Below are 25679 nucleotides of genomic sequence, written 5' to 3'. Positions count from 1 at the left end.
AATTCTCTGTACTCTCTAGCTAAATATAGATAGATGCTTTAGTAAAAGTTAAATTTAACTTTTATTTAGGTATTATGTTGGAGTAGAATTTTATCCTTTAATAAAGACAAAGGGAGTATACTGAATGAGAGAAATATAGAAAGCGGAAAAAGAAAAATGAGACGGATCCTCCTCTGTTTGCTATCAAACCCTAGCCGCCATGGTTGGAGACCTTAACAACAGCGATTTGCGTTGACACCAAGCAGACCTTCCCACTTTGCCTTTCACTGTCTTCTCGCGACGATCCACCATCAACTTCTGTCGGCAAATTTTCAACCGGAATCTTCCTCCATAATAGATGATTTTGAAGGAGAGGGTGGTGTCGCAGTTATTGACCTCTTGAACTTGACCGTGTTAGCCGGGTAGGGTTTGACCGAGTAGAGGCCACCTTAAGGCCTTTAGGGATTTGCGAACACTATTAGATGTCTAGGCCCTCCGATTTGTAGATGCTAAGGAGAAGGGCAGTGGATAGCCTATGATTAGAGACAAGGCAATTTGCAGAGTGACCAACAAATCGACTGAGGGGGTTGATGACTGCGCTAATCCTTAGCAGCCTAGTTTTTGGTTTGTACCCAAATGCGTGGATTCGCTGGTCTGGATGCAATCATGGTGAGGCTGCAGTGGATTTCGGGGGGATGGTGGTGGTCGCATGGCAAGTAATGTGGCAACATTGTAATGGAACGCCGGGAACGACGATGAAGGTGAAGCTGGCGTTCAGGTGCCTATTTCTGGTTGGATGCCCAAATCAGTTTTGGGGCCCAAACTAGTGGGGGTGCCAAACCACACTCGAATTAGGGGCCGAAAGCAAGTTGGAGAAGAGCTTGGAAGTTGGCTCAACTACGAGCTCTAAGCTAGACTTGAGTTCTTTCGCGGACTAAACTGATGCACACTCTAGCTCTAGCTCTCTAAGGTTTCGTACGTATTTGGGATTCCGGAGGTTTGATTCAACATGCTATGATTCTGGTCAACATAGGTGGTACTAGTGAATTCTTCTGGAGTAGTAGTGAATGAGGATTCAAACTATTCTGTAATAGCGGAGCATTGGATGTTCAATGAATTGACCTATCTATATGTACTACCACATCTTCTTATTATGTCTGTAGATAACAGCGGAAGAGTATGTAGTAGTCATTATGGCGTGAGGCTAGTACATTTGATAGCACTCCAAGAATGTTTCTGGATGTGTTTCATTATGAAGATAATTAATTTATTAAAAAAAATTTATTTAAATTAGCTAAATTTTAAATTTATTTTGAAATAAGTAGTGGGCTGGAAATACTTAAAAATAACGAGAAAGAATATACATACGTACGTACGGGTAGTCCTACTACTACCACTCCTTCGGTCGTCCTTCCTCCGCTTACTGGTTTGGTTCGATTTGGTTGTCTAAACCTAGAAGGCCATCGACGATGAACTCCTCCCCCTCCGCCTCCCAGCTGCTGTCTCTTGAGAAAGTGAAGCATCTTCTAGATTCCACCCAGGCCTTTCTCTTCGATTGCGATGGTAATTCCATTCCCTTCATTTCTTTTTGGTTTGATTGAGCAATAATAACATGATGAACCAAACCAGAACAGGTGTGATTTGGAAGGGCGACAAGCTTATCAATGGCGTGCCTCATACACTTGACTTTCTTCGATCAAAGGCACCACCACTCTCTTTCCCTCGATTCTGATATTCATCTCAAGCCAATCATCATTTAATTACTAAACATCTATAGTATTTTATCAGGGGAAGAAGCTGGTGTTCGTTACAAACAACTCCACAAAATCAAGAAAGCAATACGCCAACAAGTTCCTTTCCCTTGGCATTTCAGTTACCGAGGTGCTTCTCTTCTCTTCGCTCTTTCATAATTAATCAATTTCTTTTTTTCAGTGGTATCTTGCTTGTTGAACCATTAATCTGTAGGACGAGATATTCTCTTCATCCTTTGCTGCCGCAATGTACTTGCAACTCATTCACTTTCCCAAACACAAGAAGGTTTGTTTTGCTGCTGCTGCTTCTGCTTCTGTGCTTCGTCTTCTCCCGTTTGTCTGTTCACATTGCTGTCTGTCTTTGCAGGTTTATGTAATAGGTGAACAGGGCATATTAGAAGAGCTGCAGCTTGCTGGCTTTACAGCTCTTGGTGGCCCTGTAAGCTTAATGCCCAATCTTTCCCTCTCTTTTTCTTTTTGGTTGAAATTATCTTTTCGAGTAAAACGCATATTCTTGAGACCGTGGAGTTTTTTTTTCTTCTTCTACTTAGTTTTATAACTGGAGCCAAGTGCTCATCTCTGCCCCTGGCCTCTCTAGCTTAAGAACTTGGAGGTCTCTAAATCATAACAAGTCCTTCTTCTTATAATTAGTTAAACCACCACTGAAGAATGGATGGATCATTTCGCCACCTAGTGAATTTGTGTGTGGCATATGGTTGTCTGCAGTTCTTTATGTAAGCTTTAATTTGAGAGGGCATGCTTGAATGCCCTAGGAAAGTAACTTCCCTGAAGAAGTTTCCCCTGTTAAGATTTTAACAGTCAGCTCAAGTAAGCCAGATAAGGCATTTTGGCACCCCAGTGTTTTTGTCTACAAATATGATACATGTCAAACTATATCAATCTGTTCTGGGACATACTCTTCAGATTTCTTTGATGGTCATACATTCACTATGCACGATTATTCAAGTTGGCTATAGCCTTTTAAAATGTGCAAGCATGATTTCAATTTTCCCTTTTTGTTAGCTGTTGCTGCTTGTTTTCAATTTTTTTTTTTTTATATTCCTAGGGTGAGAATTATGAACAACATTGATGTGTTAATTTTACTGTCCCTTAAGAGACACTGATGAACATTACATTGCAGGAAGATGGTAAAAAGACAGTACAGCTGAAATCAAATTGCCTCTTTGAACATGATAAAAGTGTAATGTAACCTCTTGGCCATAGACTTTTTAGCTCTGTAGTTTCTCTTTCTGCATTGCATAAAAGTTATGCAACTCCTATTCTCAGGTTGGAGCAGTTGTTGTTGGTCTTGACCAGTATATCAACTATTACAAACTTCAGTAAGAATGTTATTATCCCTGCTCCCTTCTCTCTAGTTTTCAGACTATGATTCTTGGTACTTGCAATCACATTTAAGTTTCTACTAATGTAGTTCCTAATTTGGTAGAATGCAAAAGTTTGATAATAAAACGGTTACTGTCAGCATCTTTACAACCTTTTTGTTTGGTGAGATTCAAATGCAAGACTTATTTGGTATTCCCTACTTTGCTTAAGAAATTTTGTTATTCACTTGGCAGATATGGAACTCTTTGTATACGTGAAAATCCAGGATGCCTTTTCATTGCGACCAATCGTGATGCAGTTGGACACATGACTGACTTACAAGAGTGGCCTGGTTCTTTTCTGTCCTGTCCTTCAGAAAATAATCAACACAATGTGACTTTAGGCTTTACAGTTGGCTGTCCACTTTTGGTTTTCAGGTGCTGGGTGTATGGTAGCTGCTATATGTGGAACCACTCAGAAGGAGCCTATTGTAGTTGGAAAGCCGTCCACTTTCCTCATGGACTTTTTACTAAAGAAGTAAGAAATCTTATCAAAGCATCATTGTCCAGAATCACACATATATATGTAATATATTTGTATTTCATATTTTTTTATGTACTTTTGAAAAATAAAATCATAAAGAAGAAATCCGTATCTGAAATGTCAATTGATTTGAATCCATATAGTTAATCAAATGCCAAAATTAGATGAAAAGGTGATTTTTAGGTGGTATCACATGAGTATATGCCAAGACTGGAATTACGCAACTGCAGGATTGATGGTAGACCTACCTTGGTTCAACTTCATGTCACGTACACGGTTTTGTTGTGGCTTTGCAGAACTAGAATTATATGTAGGGGTCCAATTTATGAGGTGTCTGATTCATTATATTCTTTTGCAGATTCGACATTAGTTGCTCCAAAATGTGTATGGTGGGTGATAGATTAGATACTGATATATTGTTTGGACAGAATGCTGGGTGCAGAACTCTGCTCGTTCTTTCAGGTACAGGAATTGTGAGTGATATGCTCATATTCATTAACATCAATAGATTAATGAAATGAAGTAGTGATTTAATGATCAATTACAACAACAGGTGTTACAACGCTATCCGCTCTTCAAGACGCTTCAAATAAGACTCATCCAGATTATTATACAAGCAAGTTGTCCGACATATTTGAACTCATGCAACCATAGCTTATTCAGTTGTCTTTGGACATTCTTTGAGGCCAAATTTTAGATCATGCTGAGCCTCAAATATTGTGTTGTATGCTTTCTTCATAAAACATCTTGATTGCTATTCCTCTTCGTGAAAGATAAAGAAAACCTAGATACTTACATTGGTGAGGCGGATGTGATGCAAAAAGGTTCTCTCATTGTCTTTACTTTTTTGTAAGAAATGAAATAATCTTTTCTTTTTCTCTAATTAATGAACTGGCGCTATAAATTTTGTTGAAGCTACCTAGTTTTTTTTTTTTTTTTTTTTTTTTTTTTTTTCAAACCCCACCCCATTCCCACCCTTGATGGGGCTTGAAGCTACCTAGTTTAGCAATGTGGAAATGTATGTCTATAAAGTTTATCAAATTGGTGAATTGATTATACTCTTTGAAGTAAAGTACTTCAAAAATCAGATACTTTGGTTTCATTAGCAAGTAAAGAAGTTCCTCAGTGTTTGCAATGTAACACTGGATGTATTATTTGATCTGTTAAATTGGGTCTGTGATATGTAAACCTTTGTCAAATTGTTATATTATTTGAAGGGAACACAGCACCGTTAAACCCGCCAGAGATAGCTATATAGCTCCTTATCGAAAACAAAAGAGGAGGTAACTGTGAGCGAATCAAACCGTGAGTACGCAACTGATCTAACGAAGAGTGAAAAATTCAATATTTTTGTCATCTTATACTAGCTAGTTTTGAATCATTGGTTAATGGTTATATAATAATGACCCCAAATAAATTATCTATATTAATAAGGAGACCATGCATATATATGAGGACGAGTACCTGGCACTGCATGCGAAGTTAGAAACTAGCTTGCCAGCATTCTTTATTCAATACAAAATAAAATTGATCACAGAGATGCATCTGCAATTCTGCATCAGATCGACTACTGCAAACTCTCTCTCTCTCTCTCTCTCTCATGCATCTCTACCTACCTGGATGGCTAGATTGCGATTAAGACCAGCAAACTTGTACAATGGTAAATAAAAGTAGATCTCAAGCCCGAAATTGATTTGTTTTAATTCATTCCTTAATGAAGAACAAAAATGATATTCACTAGCTAATGCTCATCTACTCATCAAGTTGTTGACAAGTAAATTTCCTTGACAAACAACTTTCTTTTATGATGGAAAAAGAATCGAAGTTTGGAGCTGCCGAAGATGACTGCTATAATATATATATATATATATATACAGATCATATCCAGAACGATGTCTCGCTCTGAAATTTCAGAGCGAGGTTAGGGTTTAGGGTCACTTTTCGGTCGCATTTCCACATCTCGACCGTTCAGTTTTTAGCTACTAATGTATAGATCATCTCTGCAAAATTTCAACCAAATTGATGGTCGTTAAGGCATTGATAACTGCCTTAAAGCTAGTACGGTTTAGGTTGAACAGATTCAGTTCGTCCACTGGTTTAAGTGAGTTAGATACCTTAAAGATCATCAATTTGGCTGAAATTTTGCATAGATGATCTATACATTAGTACCTAAAAACTGAACGGTCGAGATGTGGACCAAAAAGTGACCATAAACCATAACCTCACTCTGAAATTTCAAAGCGAGGCCTCGCTCTTGATAAAATATAGGGCTAAATACTAGTTAGTACTCTGTGGTTTAGGTCCAAAATCAATTCAGTCCCTGGACTTCTAATTTCATCAAAAACACCCCTGCACTTTCAATTTTGATCTAATAGGTCCAATTCGTTAATATTCTTTCAAATAGTTGAATTATTTGTTGAAAAACTATTTATTTTTAATAGTAGGACTCACTCCTAAATTGACAATGCAGACCACCTTGACACCGCATCATAAAACATAGGCCATATATGATCCACATTAACAAGTTAAATAACTCAATTGTCGGAAAACTAACAAATTAGACCTATTAGATCAAAATTGAAAGTGCAGGGGTGTTTTTGATGAAATTAGAAATTCAGGGACTGAATTGATTTTGGACCTAAACCACAGGGTAGTAGTTTGTATTTAGCCTTAATATATAGCAAAACGTTGAAGCAAGGGCCAAGGGATAACGTGGTACATATAGATATATAGCAAAACGTTGAAGCAAGGGCCAAGGGATAACGTGGTACATATAGATATATAGCAAATTAGCAATTAATAAATTATTAATTTGTGGATGGAATAGCTATCTGCACTTCTGCAGTGCATGGATTGTGTATATGTGAGTTTGGATCCACTAAACTAGTACTGATCCACTAGTTGTCCAAGTAATGAATATTGAACCACATAGTTATTGTTATAAATAAGCTAGATCCCATTAATTGTGACCACCATCATGATCGTGACAAAATTTAAATTAATTAACTCTGTATATGCCACCAGCTGCATGCATGATAGAAACCCGCCCTCTACACATAAAGTAGTCACAGCTTTTCGAATCGATTAACTGATGCAACTGAAGTACTGAATTAGTGTAATGAAGGATTTTTTAAAGGGGTTTTGTCCATTTACTCTATTTATAGAGATTTTTTCCCACTTACCCCATTAAGTTTTTTTAATTCTCTCTTACCCAATACAGTCTAAGGGAGTCTTCCCTAATACCCCATTAAGATTTTGTTTTTGTTTTTAATTTTTTTTAATACCATTTTACCCCTCACCCCTTTGTTACTTAGAGAGAGAGAGAAAGGAAAACCATGGGAGATGTCGACGGAGCCCGTCACAGGCCGCCAGAATCCGGTCACCGGTCGCAGGATTCCGGCCAACTTTTGCCGGATTCCGGTCACCGGTCACCTGCTGCTGCCCACCGGAATTTGCTGAAAATCTCACCGGAATTTTTTTTTGCCCCCAATAGACATTTATTGCCCCCTAATAGAGGGACAATAGACGTCTATTGGCCCCCAATAGACGACTATCAGCCATGTATTGCTCCCCAATAGACGACTATCAGCCATGTATTGCTCCCCAGTAGACGTCTATTGCCCCCCAATAGACGTTTAGATTACCGAAATGGTAATTAATCTTCCTAAAACTACACAAATAAAACTTTGATTAAAGAAAAAAAACGAGGAGACTACATCAATTCAAAACATCTATTGCCCCCCAATAAACGTCTATTGTCCCCCAATAGACCTGTATTGCCCTTGGCATAACACCATTTTGTAGCTTGTTACTCCAAAATATTTATTGTCCTCCAATAGACGTCTATTACCCTCTAATAGACCTTTAATAGACCTCTATTGCCCCCCAATAGAACTTTTCTTTTTTCATTTTTCTTTCAAACCTGGCATTCTGCCCTCATTTTATAAAAATGGTAGCATCACCATTACCTAAATTTGCAACAAAATCAAAGCCAGCATCATATTCATCTATAGCTACAACACGTTCCTTTGAAAAAGCACCCAAAATTCAATACTAAAATATAAAAAGAAGCCAAAACAGAGTGCAGCAAAAATGATATCAACAATTCAACAAACAAGAAGACCTATTTCCAGGTGACCCAATCTTTAATAAATGGCCCAGTCTCATAACTCACAACAGAAGCCAAATTGACAAGAACTTGCTTGCAAAAACGTCTTAAAAACCCACCAACCTGTTCCGATCAAAACGATCACTGTGAACAACAAAACACTCAAATCAAATTCAAGGCTTTCATGAGTAACAACCCGCCCGTGAGGATGTGGGTCAATATCCGACCCGAAATTGAGAGCGAAGAGCCTGGCGACGGAGAGAGTCTCGACGGAGCATCGAAGCTGGACGAGCCTCCGGTTGGGCGACACCCGCCTTCCACTTCTTATTAAAACGACGAAGTCGTCAGCTCCGTCAATCTTCCAAACCCAATTTGGGTCTAAAAAGCTCCGATGATTACACGCCGAACTCGCTCCTACCCACCATCACCTCCGTTTTCATAGGAAACTTCGACGGCGAAACCGCCGTCAAGGTCATGATAGGCGACGTTTCACTCTCCGGCGACGATATCAACAATCTGAAGCAGATCAGTCACTCCATGGCCGCTTCACAGAGAGACATAGAGAGAAGAAGAAGAACTGTGATTCTGCAGAGAGAGATGAGAGAGACAGATCGAAGCTGGCGTCTGGAGAGAGAGAGTGGCAGTGGAAGTAATTGTATAATTGAGTTAAGGGCAAAATGGTCATTTGATGTTAATTTGGGTAGATGAGAATAAAAATCTGTTGTTAGGGTAAGTGGGATAATTTTTGTTCAATTCTGTGCTTTGGGTCAAGGACCCTTTTTTAAAATAGGTGTAAGCTAGAACAAGCATGTATTTGATTATGATGATCACACAATTAGCATACGATCGATATGATGGATGATCGTATTAGATCGAACATCCATTGCTTAGTTGATCGTATTAGATCGAACATCCATTGCTTAGTTCTTTTTTTTTTTTTTCTTTTTCTTTTTTTAACACAAAACATAAATAGTTATCAGCTTAACACACAATTAGATTAGATATTTAATTAATGATTTTGATGCAAGACGTACGTCCCCATCAGAAAAATATATAGGAATTTAGATTTTGGGCCATACTTGCTTAATTGAATAATATTTCCAGTGTGTTCAATGAAAATGGACCCCAACATGCATCCAAATCGGGGGTCTTAGCTTAGGTGCCTAGCTAGCTCTCATATCCTTTGGATTCCCCAATATTAATTCCCATATATATCAAGCAACAACAACAAATACATGCATATATAGTGCCGGAACCGACGTCGTCCCCGACCTAGCTACCTGGGCGCTGCTACAAATCAGTGACTTTTTTTTTTTTTTGGAGTTAATTACATATAAATGCATCTTTGAATGTTTTTTTAGCCATAAGGCCACCAACTATTTTTTTTCCCTCATAAAGGCCACTAAATTTAAAATGGTGTTATATTTTGGATATAAAAACCAACATATTTACATAAATGTCATTAGAGTAAAAAGTCAACAACCATTCTCTCTCTCCTCTCCGGCGAGGTCTTCGGCCAACTCCGGCGGGTCTTCGGCCAACCTCTGGCCAACTCTGACGGGACTCCGGCCAACTCCGTCGACTACAAAATCTACTGTCACTAACACAAAAAACTACTGTGGCTAGCAACAAAAGCTACTTTGATGAGATTTTCGGCAACCTCTGGCGAGGTCACAAAAGCTACTGTCACCAACAATAAAAGCTACGGTTACCAATAAAAGATACGCTCCCAAAAATCAAAAGCTACTAAGTACTAACACCATGAACAAAAGCTACTGTCACGGACACAAAAAGATACTCTCACCAGCAACAAATGGCTACTGTCACCATCACCAGTAACAAAAGCTACTATCAAGCAAAACAAAAACTACACTAACCAACACCAAAACCTATTCTCACAAAAATCAAAAGCTATTCTCAAAGTCTAACAAAGCTAACATCAGCTTAAAAAGATACTAACAGAGACATAGAAAGCTACTATCGATCACCTTGTTGAAAAACCATGATAACAGTTATAAAGAGCTACTAACGTGAAATCTATCAAAATGAAAACATAAGCTATATATTAACATTAGTTTGAAAATATACTAGCATAAGAAAATAGAAAGCTACTATCTCCATCGCAGCGCCTGGAATCAGATCTGATTCTAGAGGATAGAAGAGGAGCAAACGCTAGGGATCCATTTAGCTTTTACTTTTCTGATTTCTTAGTAAGGCCCAAATCGCACATTTGCTTCCGGCAAACGCAGTCTCTCCCTCTCTCTATATCTCAGTGGTGGTTGTTATTGGCCTAGGTCTCTCAAAGCTCCAAACAATGGTGAGATGATTACTCAAGCACCTCACTTCTCGCTCTCTCTCCATCGCCGGAAAATGGCAGCAGCAACAGCTCTGCCGCCTCAACATCCACGAATACCAGGTCTCTCCCCCCCCCCTCTCTCTCTCTCTCTCTCTCACGCTTTGACTCTCATATCTAGCCGATCTGATTCTGCTTTGACCTCAACTCGCATACCAGATCCACGACCCGCACTCACATACCAGATCGTGTGGACGACAAGGATGACGATCTGGCCACTGCGGAAGATGGAGGAGACTTTGACCATGGTCGATGAAGCCATTCCCTCCGTGACGCACACTGCCTCCTGCCTGGCCTGCATCAGAGATCTCGACAATGAATTCGAACTTTGGAGAGGCTCAATCACTCTCTCCCGGCAGCCCGACGACCAATTCGAACAGTGGATAGGCTCGATCACTCTCTCCCGGCGGCAGTTAGCTCCGGTGGTCTAAGAGCTCCTGATAAAGGTTTGTGGTTACAGGTATGAGGGAGAGAGGGAGGGAGGGAGAGAGAGACGGTTTGTTTTGTTTGTAGAGGGGCAGAATTGTCATAGATGAAATAACTTGGACATGGAAGTGGCCTTATGTGTACAAAAAAACTTTGGTGGCCTTATGGCCAATTAAAGTTTTAAAATGACACTTTTGGGGGGGGGGGGGGGGGGGGAGGACAAAATAAAATACCAACCAAAATAAATAAATTATTGAATAGAAAATGGAAATAAAGAAGGTTTAACTTTGACTCTCTACACCTTAAGCGGAGGCCCAGTCCCGTCCGCTTCGGTGTCTCTCTCTCTCTCCGCAGTCCACACGCAGGAGCCAGGAGGCAACCTAAGCTCACCTACTTTCTACGCTTGACTGCCCTTTCATCCTTCAGTTAAGGTGCTAGGGGTTTTCCCTTGTACACCTGCCTCTACCCTTATTGCTCTTTCTTGATCTCTCTGATTCTAGATCTGCTAATTTTGCCTTGATCAATTTGCATTCAGCATCATCTGCATGTAGCCTTGTGGGTGCTTTGGAACCCATTTGGATTTACCTCCCTACTGCCGCTTCTTGTAGAATGTAAATTGAAGAACAAAACTTTCATACTGTGAGCAGTGAGCTCTTCAAAGTTTGCATTTTGACTCACCCTATTTCATCATGTACTTGTCTTAGGATTATTGCATATTTCCTCACAATTTGTTTCTTGATTTCTTCTTTTTAAATTGCAGTTGCAGGATCTCCGTTTCTCTGTGTCTTATTGCATCTAAATGTTTTTATGATGACTTGTTGTAACTTATTGGAGATGCTTGTAGATTCACTATTGCTGCTGCCACAATTGACAAGGAACTATGTTTGGGGTTGCTAAAATGGATGATACAAAGATGCTCATAATGGGGCAGACCAATCATTTTTTTCCTTCTGCTTGATAAATAGTCTTACTGCTGAAATTTGATGGCCACAAAATCTGGTGCCACAGCTTCCTCGAAATTGCAACAGAAACCAGCTGGTGCTCAAACGGATGACCTCAGGCAATTGCCTACACACAATATCAAGGTAACCAAATCAGAGCTGGCTGCTCCTGAGCAATTGCTGAAATCTGTAGAAAATTCATCAAAGCATGTTGCAGTAGCAGCTTCTGATAATAAAAGGCCAGAAAATTCCAATCAAATAGGATCTGCTGATTTGTTGATTACTAAATTGAATTCGATTTCATTGTCACCCAACCTTTAGAATGCATCAAAGGAAGTGGATTCAGCTGTAAATCAGACTAGAGGCTCAGCGGAAAGTTATGTTGATCAAGAAAAGAAGATATCAGAGTATGAAAGTGTCAAGGACAGCTCAGTTTCGGCCAAAGTTAGCGATGGAGCCAGCAGTATTGCCAAGACAAGTGGAAGTGCCAAGAATTTTGTTGAAAATAGCAAGAGCAGCATGTGTAGAGGAAGCACAAGTAGTGATGTCAGTGATGAGAGCACTTGTAGCATCTTTAGTACCAGCATCAGCAAGCCACACAAAGCAAATGACTTGAGATGGGAAGTTATCCAAGATGTCCGAGCAAGAGATGGGGTTCTGGGTTTAGGTCATTTCATATTGCTAAAGAAGTTGGGTTGTGGGGATATTGGGAGTGTCTATCTGTCGGAGTTGAGCGGAACCAAATGTTATTTTGCAATGAAGGTTATGGACAAAGGGTCTCTAGCAAGTCGTAAAAAGCTTCTTCGTGCTCAGACAGAGAGAGAGAGATACTACAGTCTCTGGATCATCCATTCCTTCCAACATTATACACCCACTTTGAGACAGATAAATTTTCATGCTTGGTAATGGAGTTTTGTCCTGGAGGAGACTTGCACACTCTTCGGCAGAGGCAACCAGGAAAGCATTTTTCTGAGCAGGCGGTAAAGTATGTTTAGTAAACTTGGACATAATATCATCTAATCCTCTTCAGTTTACTAGACACATATATTCTGTTTCATCTTCATATCATCTCGAATTAATTTAAAAAGAGAAGATGGTTTATTTTTCTCTTCTCAGAATGATAAATTCTTTATTCACCCTTTATCTTAGGCTCTTCCAACATATGGTGCTTGGGAAAACATCTTGTGGATTTGCCTGTTCAATTAGCTTGGTCGTAAGTTCAAACAATTGTATGCCCTAACTTAGCAGGGACTCATCTTGAGTAATCATATACAGTTTTGTTGTGCTAAGTAACAATTGTAGCAGGCTTATATATCCAGACATGCATACTTGGTTAACTGGACACTATAATATGAAAATGCTTTAAGTTTTTTAGTTCTCTTATACTGCTTCATTAACTCTGTATGACAAATTTGGGCTAATGATGTCCTTTGGCCTTTGCCATGTGCTTTTCTGTTTGAAAGATATTTATTTGTGGAAGCCATACCGAACTGATCATATCATCTGCATATTATCTAGAACAATGTTAGTATTATTTCATCATCTAAGTTCATTAGAGGGTTTCCCAATTTTATCCGGAGAATGATGTTTCCTATTCTTCCCTCAGAAAAGCCAGGAACTTGAATGGTAGGCAGATGAATCTGAACATCAGCGTTCAACTATCATACGATCTTTTAGGGAAAATGTGATCCTGCTAAAGATTGGTGTTGTTTTCAAGAATTAACAGTTCGATCAACACTGATGTAGTGATATGCTGTTATATCTTGTTTTCTACAATTGTTCAACTAATTGGAGCAATGGGACTTTAATCATGCTTTTGCATAGTGCTTGATGGTAACAAGTTGATTTCACTTGAACTTGCAGATTCTATGTTGCAGAGGTCCTGTTATCTCTGGAATACCTCCACATGCTTGGGATTGTCTATCGTGACCTTAAGCCAGAAAATGTCCTAGTGAGGGAAGATGGACATATAATGCTCTCTGATTTTGACCTCTCACTCCGTTGTGCTTTTAGTCCAACTCTTGTCAAGATCTCTTCAACGGAGTTTGAGCCCTTGCATAAAAACCCTGTATATTGTGTTCAACCAGCTTGCATTGAGCCGCCTTCCTGCATCCAACCATCCTGTGTGGCTCCTACAACGTGCTTCTCACCGCGTCTATTTTCTAGCAAGTCCAAAAAGGATAAAAAACCTAAAAACGAAACTGGTAACCAAGTAAGACCATTACCTGAGCTCATGGCAGAACCAACTGATGCCCGGTCTATGTCATTTGTTGGGACTCATGAGTATTTGGCACATGAGATTATTAAGGGTGAAGGTCATGGAAGTGCTGTTGATTGGTGGACTTTTGGAATCTTTTTGTATGAGCTGTTGTTTGGTAAGACACCTTTCAAGGGTTCTGGGAATCGAGCAACATTGTTCAATGTTGTGGGTCAGCCCTTGCGGTTTCCATAATCACCAGTTGTGAGTTTTGCTGCGAGAGACCTCATCAGGGGATTGCTTGTAATGGAACCGCAGAACAGATTGGCATACAAACGAGGGGCAACTGAGATAAAGCAACACCCCTTTTTTGAAGGAGTGAATTGGGCATTGATACGTTGTGCAACCCCGCCTGAGATCCCAAAGCCTGTTGAGATTGAGCAGATATCTGTCCCGACAATGTCATCGAGTGAGAAGGAGAAGGCGCCTACCATAATGAAAGCAGCTCCTGATCAAAAGGGTTTCGATAATTACCTAGAATTTGATTTCTTTTAGCAATACTGGAAATGGTTTCTGATAAAAGATTTGTATGTTTGTTGTTATGTCGTACCTGTTGACACTTTCAAAATTTAATTACATGATCATTGCTTGAACTCTCTCTCAAATGTAGGCACGATGAATTAGTTCCTTCCTTTTTATCAGTTTAGCACCTAATCCATGATCATTGCTTGAACTCCTTGTCAAATGTAGGCATGATTAGTTTCTTCCTTTTTATGGGTTTTGCACCAGATTAGGTGCCAAGGCTCTGGGTTTTTGATGTTTTGTACTAGATGAGATTAGGTGCTAAGGCTCTGTGGTGAATAAGGAGTATGAAGTTTTGCATCAGACTAGGTGTTTAGGTGTTTGTTTGATCTTCATAGGTTGTAAGGGGAAAAAATAGGAAACCAAAATTACAATCACACAATTTGCAGTGAAGGTGGATCGAACACCTGACCTTCAGATCTTCAGTCTGACGCTCTCCCAACTGAGCTATCCCCGCTGTTGATGGAAGGCGAACGTTATGCTAGAATCAGTAGAAGAGCTTAAATATTAACACGCTAATAATTTCTCTAATATCAAACCCAATAATAGCATTCACATAAATGCTAGAACATGTAGCAATTAGTAGGAAGTAACTAGTATGTAAAGCAAAGTTTGAGCAAAGAGAGCGGCGGCATAAATCCTTTGAGATGACTCTAAAATGGGTGCAAGTTACTCTCGCTCTCGCTTGGGTTTGGGTCTCTAGCCCTGGACTCGGGCCGTGTGGGTTCAGATTCATCTTGCCACCCTCATCCATTACTTAGGGCACGTTTACTTACTTGGAATGGGAGGGAATGATTACGGGGTAAAAATATTCATGCGTTTACTAACACATAAATGAATCGGAATAATTCCGGGTAAAAGTATTCTTGTGTTTACTAACACATGCATGAAGGAATTGAAATGAGTGTAGGTCCCACCTCCTTATCAGGAATCGATTCCTGAATACTCAGGAATTTGATTACGAAGGGGGGAGATGAGTATATGAATCAAATCCTCCTTTCTTCTCCCATTCCACTTGTCTCTGATTCATGATTATTTTCTATTCCAAATAAGTAAACGCGCCATTAGTGCTTTGCTTTGGGTTGATCCGAAAGTTTGACCTACTTGGAGGCCAAAAACTGATGTGGTTTCTAAGTGTGAATCTTAATTCATATTATGATTATGCTGAAGTTGATAATTATCTCGAGTTTGACTGGTGTATTTCAAGCGGCTTATGGATAAGAAGTTGGCTCCTTTTTGTTTGCTAGAAAGTAGCATTTTGTTTTGTATCACAATTGCGTGCAGGCGAACGAAGGGCAAGTCGATGATTTTTCCCTAAATAACACGAATTTTTTCTTTGTTCGTAAGTTAGCTATAAAAAGCAAACTCAAATAGATTTATAATGAGCTCCATTTGCTTAATAAGGTACCAGAGTTTTGTCCATTATCTTATATAAGCATATGTTTAAGACTTTAGCTAGCGGCTATTGATTATAATGAAATCGATTTCTATTAAAAAGAGAGAGGATGTAATGTGTGTTGTGTTTTTTTTATAATTAGGGCCTAAATGGGTTATGGCGTCAATTAACGATGACTCAAATGTTTAACTTTTTTTCTCACCATTGAATGGTTTTGAGAATAGGTGTCTGTACTATATGAAATTTTGTTTCTCACACATTATTTGTTTGGTTATATATACATTGTCTCCCGCAAGGCATTGACTCGGAGGAACTGACGTCAATGACACATGCATATATGAGGTTTTACCAGGTGGGATTTCCTTATAGGAATTGAGTTACAATTATTAATCTTTTCTATAATATGTATTATCGAAGGAGTAGTGCTTATGGATGCATGTGTTTTTAATAATTTTTTTAAATTAATAAGTAAAAACTTTATGCGAGCGTAATCCTTTTACAAGCTCCTTGGGGCGCGCCGGAAGGCTAATGAACACTGTGCTGATTCCAAGTCCCTTTAGTTCGGGGGACAAAATACCAACTAAAAGATAAAATAAAATTCCAAGCCCCTTTGAATGAGAAAAATAAAATATAAAATAAATTAAAGAAGAAGCTTTGTTTCTCTTTAACTTTGACCCGCCTCTGTCTCTCTGCGCCTTAAGCGGAGGCCCAGTCCGTCCGGTTTGGTTTGGTTTTACTCTCTCTCTCTCTCTCTCTCTCTCTCTCTCTCTCTCTCAGAGTCTGAAGCAAAGCAAGGGAGCTTCTCTTCACGCGGCAGCAAAATGAAGATTGCGAGCAGGCGAGCAGGTGTTTCTACAGCAAACTAAAGTCTGACCTGACCTGACCTGACCCTTCAAATAAGGTTTGGCTTTTCCTCCTCTCGATCTGTCTACACCTCCCTGATTATAGATCTGAATCTTGTCTTCATTTTTAGTTCCTCCTTGTGGGTGCCTTATAGATCTGTTACAATTTCTTGTAATTTTTCTTTTCAATTTCTGTAATTGTAATTTGCCCCTCGTTCTCGTTCTCGTTCTCTTGAGTGGGTGAGTCACTATTTGCATTCAGCATCATCTCTCATCAACCTCTGCATGTGGCCTTACTTTCTGTTTTACCAATTTGGCTGCTGCTACCTGCTACCTGCTACCTGCTAGTGCTGCTGCTTATAACATGAAATTGAAAAACGAAACTTTTGCACCTTCAAAGTTTGCATTTTGACTCGTTGGATAATATCATTGCGTATGCACATTTTGCTCTCTCTCTCTCTCTCTCTCTCTCATTCTATTGCTTAATCAAGGGATTCTCTCAGGATCGCATATTTCCTACAAATTTGTTACTTGATTTAAACAACTCTCTTTTTATTGCATCTAAATGTTTTTATTTATGATGACTTGTTATAACTCATTCTAGATTCACTATTGCTGCTGTTTGAGAGTTGACAAGGAACTGTGTTTGGTTGCTAAAGTGGAAGGAAGATACAATGGTGGATTTTTTTCTATCTGCTTCATAAACCTTATTTCCTCTGAAATCTGATGGCCTCAAAACCTGGTGCTAGAGCGTCCTCGAGACTGCAACCAAAAGCAGCTGGTGTTCAAACCGTAGAATCTGATGATCTCAGGCAATTGCAATTCCCCACACACATTATGAAAGCAACCAAATCCGAGCTGTTAGCTCCCGAGCAATTCCTACAAAATTCATCAAAGCCTGTTGCAGTAGTAGAAGCATCTGACAATAAAAGCCCAGAGAATTCCAATCAAACAGGATCTGCTGATTTGTTGATTACTAAATTGAATTCGATTTCGTTGTCAGCCAACCTTGATAAGGCATCCAAGGAAGTAGATTCAGCCGTCAATCAGACTAGAGGTTCACTGGAAAATTATGCTGATCAAGAAAAGAAGATATCAGAGTATGCAAGTGTCAAGGACAGCTCAGTTTCAGCCAAGGTTAGCAATGGAGCCAGCAGTATTGCCAAGACCAGCGGAAGTGCCAAGAATTTTGTTGATAGTGGAAAGAGCAGTATGTGTAGAGGAAGCACAAGCAGTGACGTCAGTGATGAGAGCACTTGTAGCAGCTTTAGTACCACCATCAGCAAGCCACACAAAGCAAATGACTTGAGATGGGAAGCCATACAAGCTGTCCGAGCAAGAGATGGGGTTCTGGGTTTAGGTCATTTCAGATTGCTAAAGAGGTTAGGCTGTGGGGATATTGGCAGTGTCTATCTGTCGGAGTTGAGTGGAACCAAATGTTATTTTGCAATGAAGGTTATGGATAAAGAATCTCTAGCAAGTCGTAAAAAGCTTCTTCGTGCTCAGACAGAAAGAGAGATACTACAGTCTCTGGATCATCCCTTCCTTCCAACATTATACACCCACTTTGAGACAGATAAATTTTCTTGCTTGGTAATGGAGTTCTGTCCTGGAGGAGACTTGCACACGCTTCGGCAGAGGCAGCCGGGAAAGCATTTTTCTGAGCAGGCAGTAAAGTATGTTCAGTAAACTAGCACATCATATCATCTTTAATTAATTTAAGAAACTAAATTTAACTAGAAAGAAAAGAAGGTTTATTTTTCTCTTCACAAAATGATAAATTCTTTAGTCCCCCTTTATCTTGGGCTCTCCCACATATGGTGCTTGGGAAGTACATCTGGTTAGGATTTGCCTGTTCAATTTGCTTGGTCATATGATTCTAACATTGTTATGGCCTAATTGAACAGGGATGCATTTTGAGTAAACATATATGGTTTTGATGTGCTAAGTAGTAATTATATATATTCTATTTCTATAGGCATAGTTGGTTAATTAAACATCATACTATGAAAATGCTCCAAGTTTTTAGTTCTCTTATAAAATGCTCTTGCTAGTTTTGTAAATTCATTAAAATTTTACAACAAATTTGGCTTATTGATGTCCTTTGGCCTTTCCCATATGCTTTTCCTGTTTGAAATATATTTATTTAAATTTCCAGTGTTACAGTTGCCTACTTCTCTATCCACATTGGGGTATTTTTGTTCACATTATGTTCGTAAGAGGTTAAAATATAGAAAGCCATACCGAACTGATCAAATCATATGCATATTATCTAGAACAATGTTGGTATTATTTCTTCTAAAAAAAAAAATCTTGGTATTATTACATTATTTAAGTTCTTTATATGGTTTCCCAATTTTATCCCGAGAGTAAATGATGTTTCCTATTCTTCCCTCAGAAAAGCTAGGAACTTGTATTATAGGCGGATGAATCTGAACATCAGCCTTCAACTATCATATGATCTTTTAGTAAATAATGTGATCCTACCAAGGATTGATATTGTTTTCAAGATTTAAGGGTTCAACACTGATGTAATGTTAGGCTGCTATGTCTTGTTATCTGCAATTGTTCAACTAATTAGAGCAATGGCCCTGCTTGTCAACTGGGACTTAAATCATGCCTTCGCATAGCGCTTGATGGTAACAAGTTGATTTCATTTGAACTTGCAGATTCTATGTTGCAGAGGTCCTGCTATCTCTGGAATACCTCCACATGCTTGGAATTGTCTACCGTGACCTTAAGCCAGAAAATGTCCTGGTGAGGGAAGATGGACATATAATGCTCTCTGATTTTGACCTCTCACTCCGTTGTGCTGTTAGTCCAACTCTCGTCAACTCTTCAATGGAGTTTGAGCCCTTGCGAAAAAACCCTGTTTATTGTGTTCAGCCAGCTTGCATTGAGCCGCCTTCCTGCATCCAACCATCCTGTGTAGCTCCTACAACGTGCTTCTCACCGCGTCTGTTTTCTAGCAAGTCCAAAAAGGACAAAAAACCAAAGAACGAAATTGGTAACCAAGTACGACCATTACCTGAGCTCATGGCAGAGCCAACCGATGCCCGGTCTATGTCGTTTGTTGGGACTCATGAGTATTTGGCACCTGAGATTATTAAGGGTGAAGGTCATGGAAGTGCTGTTGATTGGTGGACTTTTGGAATCTTTCTGTATGAGCTGTTGTTTGGTAAGACTCCTTTCAAGGGTTCTGGGAATCGAGCAACATTGTTCAATGTTGTGGGTCAGCCCCTGCGGTTTCCAGAATCACCAGTAGTGAGTTTTGCTGCGAGAGATCTCATCAGGGGATTGCTTGTAAAGGAACCCCAGAACAGATTGGCATACAAACGAGGGGCAACTGAGATAAAACAACACCCCTTTTTTGAAGGCGTGAATTGGGCATTGATACGTTGTGCTACCCCGCCTGAGATCCCAAAGCCTGTTGAGATTGAGCGGATGCCTGTGCCAATAATATCATCGACTGAGAAGGAGAAGGCGCCTACCATCATGAAATCAGTTCCTGATCAAAAGGGTTCTGATAATTACCTAGAGTTTGATTTCTTTTAGCAATAGTTGTATTGATTTGAAATGGTTTCTGATAAAAGATTTGTATGTTTGTTGTTATTGTTTGTACCTGTTGACACTTTCAAAATTAAATTGCATAATCATTGCGTGAACTCTCTGTGAAGTGTAGGCATGATGAATCAGTCCATTCCCTTTTTTTCAAGTTGTGCACCAGATCAGGTGTTAAGGTTCTGTGGTCAAAGGAGTTTGTTCTTCATTGGTTGTAAATCCCTGCAGAATAGGTGTTTTGCACCATGTGTATTGTTTCACAATTAAAAAGTTGAAATAGTTTTTAAACTGGATTTTCATATCACAAAAAGAGAAACAAAAATTACAATTTGCTTTGCGGTGAAGGTGGATCGAACACCTGACCTTCAGATCTTCAGTCTGACGCTCTCCCAACTGAGCTATCCCCGCTATTGACCATATGTGTACAGAGCTCTTATATTAACTATTGGGAGAACATCGGTTTAAAACACAGGAATGAACAGGGTTCATTCCTCTGATCGCGGTCTAGGATAGAGTTAGGGTTATCATCATTGCCTCCTCCTCTAGGGGAAAGTGTATTTGGTGCAATGTGATCATTGGCAATGCCACGTGGGGAAAGCGAGTCATTAATCATCACTTGATTTCCTTCACAAATGATATTAATCTCACAACCTTGGGGTGCACTTTGAAGGACTTGATCAGCTATTCCCCTTGCTCCTTTCCCGGACATCAATTTCCTACCAAATGCAAATACCAACGAGTTTAATCAAATGAAGAGGGTGTGAAGTACGTAGCAGGGTTGATGACTCCTTAACCTACTTAATTAAATTTACCTCAAATTAGATTTGTTCGTTCCAAGCACCAGTTTTCTTATGTTGAGAATAGGGATAAGGTCCACAATAGCCTTGGCGATCATATCACTTTCAATCAGCAGAGTATCCATCTTAACCTGCATTCGATCATCCATTTAGGTATGATTAATAAATGTATATAGCCGGGGGCATTTATCGATCCATCGTTCATTGTATGCAAGTACCTTTGCAGCCGAGCATTTATCAATATACTTCTGAAGGAGTTGTCTTCTCTTGTCTGATTCTTGAGCCATGAAACTTTCCACTTGTTCTGGGCTCACTTGACTTTTTGGAAGTTTTCCTACTGCATGTACAATGGATGTACACATATACGAATTATAATATACCCCAAAGATATAATTGGTACACAAAATAATTATCAAGATGCATGTAATCGATAATTTTACTCTGATTTAACGAATGATCGATATGCCATTACTTGTTTGTGTATCTCAATTCTTAAGCTTAAGGAACGTAATTATATTTTCATATGCATGCGCAGAAGATACAAATCATCAGAACAATATATTCATAACAAAAAGTAAATGGTCAAAGGGGCAGGTTGGTTTTCACCGTGATTTATGCAAAACTTGATTGGGAGCTAGCTAGCCAGAGTGATTGAAAAGCCAAGGAGCTAGCTAGCTACATATAAATGATATATCAATATATCATTCTTGTCTTTAAGCTAGCTAAGTCAGACGGAGAATAATGATCACAGCTTAGGGATAAGCTAGCTAATTGATTGATCAAAGAAACAGAGATTTTTATTTTTGAATAAATAATATTGATCATGGAATAAGAAACTTACATGGACTTGGGATGTACTTGATCTCTGGGAAAATGTGAATGAGATAGAGGATAGTGTTGGATGACAGCAGCAGCTGCTTGACGGCGTAGTTTAAGGCGTCCATGCTTGACTCGCTCTTTCCGACGGCCACATAAACGCAGTCAACAATGTCAGACGATGAAGAAGAATGAGGCAGACCATTAATATGATCATATTGTTCTTCCTTGATGGAAGGCATGGGAAAGTAGCGCTTCGCCCCGAAAAGCTCTTTGATCTCAATTGGGATACTAGTATTTGATCCTCCAATTGAATAATTCAAACCCTCATGATCATCTTCTTCTTCTTCCTCTTCTATCTCCCATACACTATTCCTTGAGATATTGCACTCGTGCTGAAACTGGCCTTGCAGCTGGTACTCATCTTCATCACGGTGGTACTGTTGCTGCGGCTGACGGTATTCACTTCCTTCATGGCCAGTAGTGCTCCTCGTCCGATGAATTTCATCATGATCTATTTCTGAGTGCAAGGGCAAGGCCGCCCCGGTCTCCTTCGTCGTCAACCACACTGACATATCAATTTTTCACTCACCCGATGGTTCCTGACAATCAAGTCAAGTCTCAACAATATAAGCTATCTAGCTAATTTCTTTGTTTGGAATATTGATATATCGAGGGACAAGAACCACGGACGCCAGAGTTATTGATATTGAATTAATATATAAGTAGCAGCTAGCTGCTTTGGTTTGACCGCGCGTTCCCCCCTTATAATTGTCTAGTCTAATATATACAGCTCACACCTCTCTTAAGTCTCATGTACATATCCACTCATGTCTGGCTTTGAAAAAGTGAGAGGCCGAGAGGTTGAACTTGGAGAAGCCAATTGGAGAAATCTAATTAATATAAACCAAAAATAATTCTGAAGTGTGTAAAAAATGCCACGTACGTTGATCCTTTTTACGCATGTAATTAACAAGAACATGGAGTTACATTTATGTGGTAAAAGATGACGCCGGTAAAAGATATATACATATTTTATATACAGGCAACCAGCAAGTACAGAATGAGGCTAGGATATTACTGTTTTAGGTAGCAGCCAAGCACCGATAACTTCTCGAATGTTTGTAGCCTAGAGATTCTTGTGGACATCGAAAAAGTCCCCCTAGCTTAGAGGATATATGGTAGTTCTCACATAGTCACATTGACTTTCTCCAAGTATTTGGCCGTTGCTTTCAGTACTCGATCTAGAGTCTAGACCAATTATTAGAAGGATCTCAGTATATACGTCGTGTGTATATATGTATATTGCTTAAAGTATATATCACTAATGTTATCCATCCCTGTGCACCCTCATATACGAAAAGGATCGCCTACAGAATATCCGTATATACCTACAGAAGAGGAGCATATATACTTAATTATAACTAAGCATGTAGCTAGCTAGAAGTCGATCGAAACTCATCAGCACGCACACAACGTATTAATTATTGTGTATTCATTCATTTAAATATATACAGATAACAGCTTTCTGAATTCAGCTGGCGTTGCTGCCGGGAGGCCGGGTTGGTTAGACTTTTAAAATGAATTCATCGCCAGAGACATTTTAGGGTCGCGATCTAATTATGTAAGTATATTGGGATGTTCCCATTCAACACATAGTCTCCCAAAGCCACTAGGAGATCTGAGTTCGCAAAAGATTAGGAAAATATTTCTCTCCTACTTTCTCGGTGCTCCATGGAGATTGAAGGATCATATCCGAAAGCCAAGAATCAGATTCACTGATCTCATGATAAAGGTAGTTTTCATTTCATTCATATCTGCATGGATCGTGGATCTAGATTGCTATGCTTTTCTTTAAATTGATTTGGAGATCTTATCTGTATTAAAAATGGTTTCAAAACTCATATAAGATAAAGATTGTGATTGCATATAGTTAGCGAAGATTGATTGCATATCAAAATCAGTTTTGAAATTCTTTCCTTGTTTATCTTATTCTGTGGTTAAAGAGATTTGAGAAAGGGGGAGTCTTGTCCTCCTATAAAAGGTTTTGAAACTGGTTTCAGAGATTAGAGGTTTTGATCTAAGTGTTGTTCATTGTGTGTTGCATAGTCCTCACAAACTGTTTTCTGCAAAAACTCTCTTTGATTGTTATTTACTTTGCTCACTCACTGCATTCATCTCATACGTACATCATACTTGAGATCAGTGAGTTCTTGATACAAGGAGCATAAGGGAAGATCGATCAAGTAAAGTCTACATTAAGTCATCTGAGTGTGTAGTTGTTCATACCTGCACTAGCAAGGCTAGTTTGCTACATCACCAAGCATAATTAACACCCTCTTTGGGACACCCACAAGCCATGGTGAGGCCCAACCACTACTTGCATCTTGTAGCCCTATGTTCAAGCTACGCTACGGTATCCGGAAGTCGCAAATCCGCCGCCGGGAAGCCACCTTTCCGGCCTTGCCAAGTTGCCTCCGCAACTAGGCATTTCTATACTAGAATAGTTGTTTGCTTGTCCCACATCGAAAACCATGTAAAGGAGAAGCATTCCTTCACCTATAAAAGGAATGCCTCCTCCCACTTAAACACGAATCGAATTCAACATCCAACATCCCATTACATCCTTTGTAATCCCTCTTGGGCCGCAAGGCTCAACACACTAGTATAAGCTTTCAAGTGGACGTAGTCTCCCGCTAAGGCGGAGACGAACCACTATACATCTCGTGTCAATCTCTCTCTCTCTTTTTTACTTATCGTTAATTAGATCCCCAACGGATCAAAGCATTAACATTGGCGCCGTCTGTGGGAAGCCGTCACACAAAGGCTTCGTCACACTTACCATTGAGTTAAGACATCTCAACATATCCTTAGAGGCCAAGTCAACGCCGACCATGGCTGGTCAGCGCCCGGCGGAGTCGGTCAACCCCCATCATGGCTTGATCAACTTTTGATCTCCGCTGACCATGGCGGGTCAACGCCCAACTCAAGAGTCAACGCCCAACAGGGTATGAAGATAACGATCTGCTTCGCTGCACAGGTCTGATCAACATCACCGCCGCTCCGCAGCTCCTCTTTGGAGTCCTCCGCCAACCTCCAGGTCACCGCCGAGCTCTTCCGCCGAGCATCTCCGCTGAACTCGAGCTCGGAGCCTCAGCTCTACTTTGCAGCTCCGCCGGACCCAACTGCTGCTCCCTCCGCTAGACAGCTCTGCTCTACCAGGCACCACCGCTAGCTGGCGCTTCAACCGCCGAGCACCACGCTCCGCTCCGCTAGGCAAGCCTCGACCGGCAACGCTCCGGAAACCGCTAAGGCAACGCTCCGCCAGGAGCACCATTCTCCAACAAGCATCGCAGCAGCTCCGCTTAACCGCCGGCGAAGACCACCGCTGACTAAGAGCTCTGCTAACCAGCATCCTCCGCCGACGAGTCTTCCGCCGGCCAACCAGTGGCCATCATCGCTGGCTTCTCCGCTGTCCTCCTCCGATGGTTTCTCCGCTGCCCTCTCCTCCAATGGCTACTCTACTGGCATCCTTCGCCAGACCGCTAGCTTCACCGCTGGGGAGTACCGCTGACCAAAGCTCCGCTCCGCCAGCCACCATGTTGCTAGGAGCAACCACCAGCGCTCGTCAAGCAATCAACTTCCGACTAGCTCCCGGCCAAGCCAACACCTCTAGCAGCAAAACAACGCCAGATACCGACCATCAGCGGCAACCTAGCACCGCCGGATTCCCCCGCTAAACTCCTTAGCGGCAAGCACAAGGGCAGTCCGCCCAGCATACACCGCCAGGTGGCAGCACCGCCAATCTCCAGCGGAAACTCATCCAGACCCCGCTAGCCAGCTCCGCTCCGCTGGACTGTCTCCGCTCCGCCAGACTGTGTTCGCTAGCTTGCCTCCGCCGGCCATGGACAGAGCACCGCTGACGGGCTCCACCGACCAAATCGAGCTCCGCTCCGCCGAGCATCCTCCGTTAGCCAAGGCTCCGCTCCACTGGCCAACCCCCGCCAGCAAAAGGCCGACACGAGCCTCCGCTGCCCCTCCAGGAGCCAACGCTGGACTGTTCA

The 25679-nt window shown here is 40.5% G+C and overlaps 3 protein-coding genes, 1 long non-coding RNA gene, 2 other non-coding genes and 1 pseudogene across 7 annotated transcripts; 3 read left to right on the top strand and 4 right to left on the bottom strand.

Annotated features, from left to right (window-relative positions):
* The first annotated feature begins 1348 nt into the window (after positions 1-1348).
* On the top strand, positions 1349-4510 carry LOC133730048 (phosphoglycolate phosphatase 2). The gene is made up of 11 exons (XM_062157701.1): positions 1349-1542; positions 1614-1681; positions 1768-1860; positions 1945-2016; positions 2098-2169; positions 2872-2931; positions 3018-3070; positions 3308-3405; positions 3491-3590; positions 3955-4058; positions 4150-4510. The coding sequence occupies exons 1-11, from the start codon at positions 1449-1451 to the stop codon at positions 4248-4250; spliced, it is 915 nt and encodes a 304-aa protein (XP_062013685.1). The 5' UTR covers positions 1349-1448; the 3' UTR covers positions 4251-4510.
* Positions 4147-4811, bottom strand: LOC133730049 (uncharacterized). The gene is made up of 2 exons (XR_009856578.1): positions 4594-4811; positions 4147-4515 (listed from the first exon to the last, which is right to left on the bottom strand). It is a non-coding gene; the product is annotated as an uncharacterized LOC133730049 (long non-coding RNA).
* Positions 4812-11453: 6642 nt separating this feature from the next.
* LOC133730046 (serine/threonine-protein kinase D6PKL2-like) lies at positions 11454-14223 on the top strand (annotated as a pseudogene).
* Positions 14224-14587: 364 nt separating this feature from the next.
* TRNAF-GAA (transfer RNA phenylalanine (anticodon GAA)) lies at positions 14588-14660 on the bottom strand. Its single transcript has one exon. It is a non-coding gene; the product is annotated as a tRNA-Phe (tRNA).
* A 1772-nt stretch (positions 14661-16432) lies between these two features.
* Positions 16433-20106, top strand: LOC133730044 (serine/threonine-protein kinase D6PKL2-like). 2 transcript variants are annotated; one of them, XM_062157697.1, is made up of 3 exons: positions 16433-16500; positions 17046-18117; positions 19111-20106. In XM_062157697.1, the coding sequence occupies exons 2-3, from the start codon at positions 17168-17170 to the stop codon at positions 19994-19996; spliced, it is 1836 nt and encodes a 611-aa protein (XP_062013681.1). In that variant the 5' UTR covers positions 16433-16500; positions 17046-17167; the 3' UTR covers positions 19997-20106. The 2 variants fall into 2 exon arrangements, with proteins under 2 accessions (XP_062013681.1, XP_062013682.1); XM_062157698.1 differs by having other exon boundaries at positions 16438-16500; positions 17191-18117.
* A 173-nt stretch (positions 20107-20279) lies between these two features.
* Positions 20280-22379, bottom strand: LOC133730045 (U-box domain-containing protein 35). The gene is made up of 4 exons (XM_062157699.1): positions 21641-22379; positions 21018-21136; positions 20815-20930; positions 20280-20718 (listed from the first exon to the last, which is right to left on the bottom strand). Exons 1-4 carry the CDS (start codon positions 22188-22190, stop codon positions 20445-20447), a joined length of 1059 nt encoding a protein of 352 aa, XP_062013683.1. The 5' UTR covers positions 22191-22379; the 3' UTR covers positions 20280-20444.
* TRNAF-GAA (transfer RNA phenylalanine (anticodon GAA)) lies at positions 20338-20410 on the bottom strand. The gene has a single exon. It is a non-coding gene; the product is annotated as a tRNA-Phe (tRNA).
* Positions 22380-25679: the final 3300 nt, after the last annotated feature.

Source organism: Rosa rugosa, chromosome 2 (genome assembly GCF_958449725.1).
Source record: "Rosa rugosa chromosome 2, drRosRugo1.1, whole genome shotgun sequence".
NCBI lineage: Eukaryota > Viridiplantae > Streptophyta > Magnoliopsida > Rosales > Rosaceae > Rosa > Rosa rugosa.
This window is presented reverse-complemented; position numbering and strand designations above follow the sequence as displayed.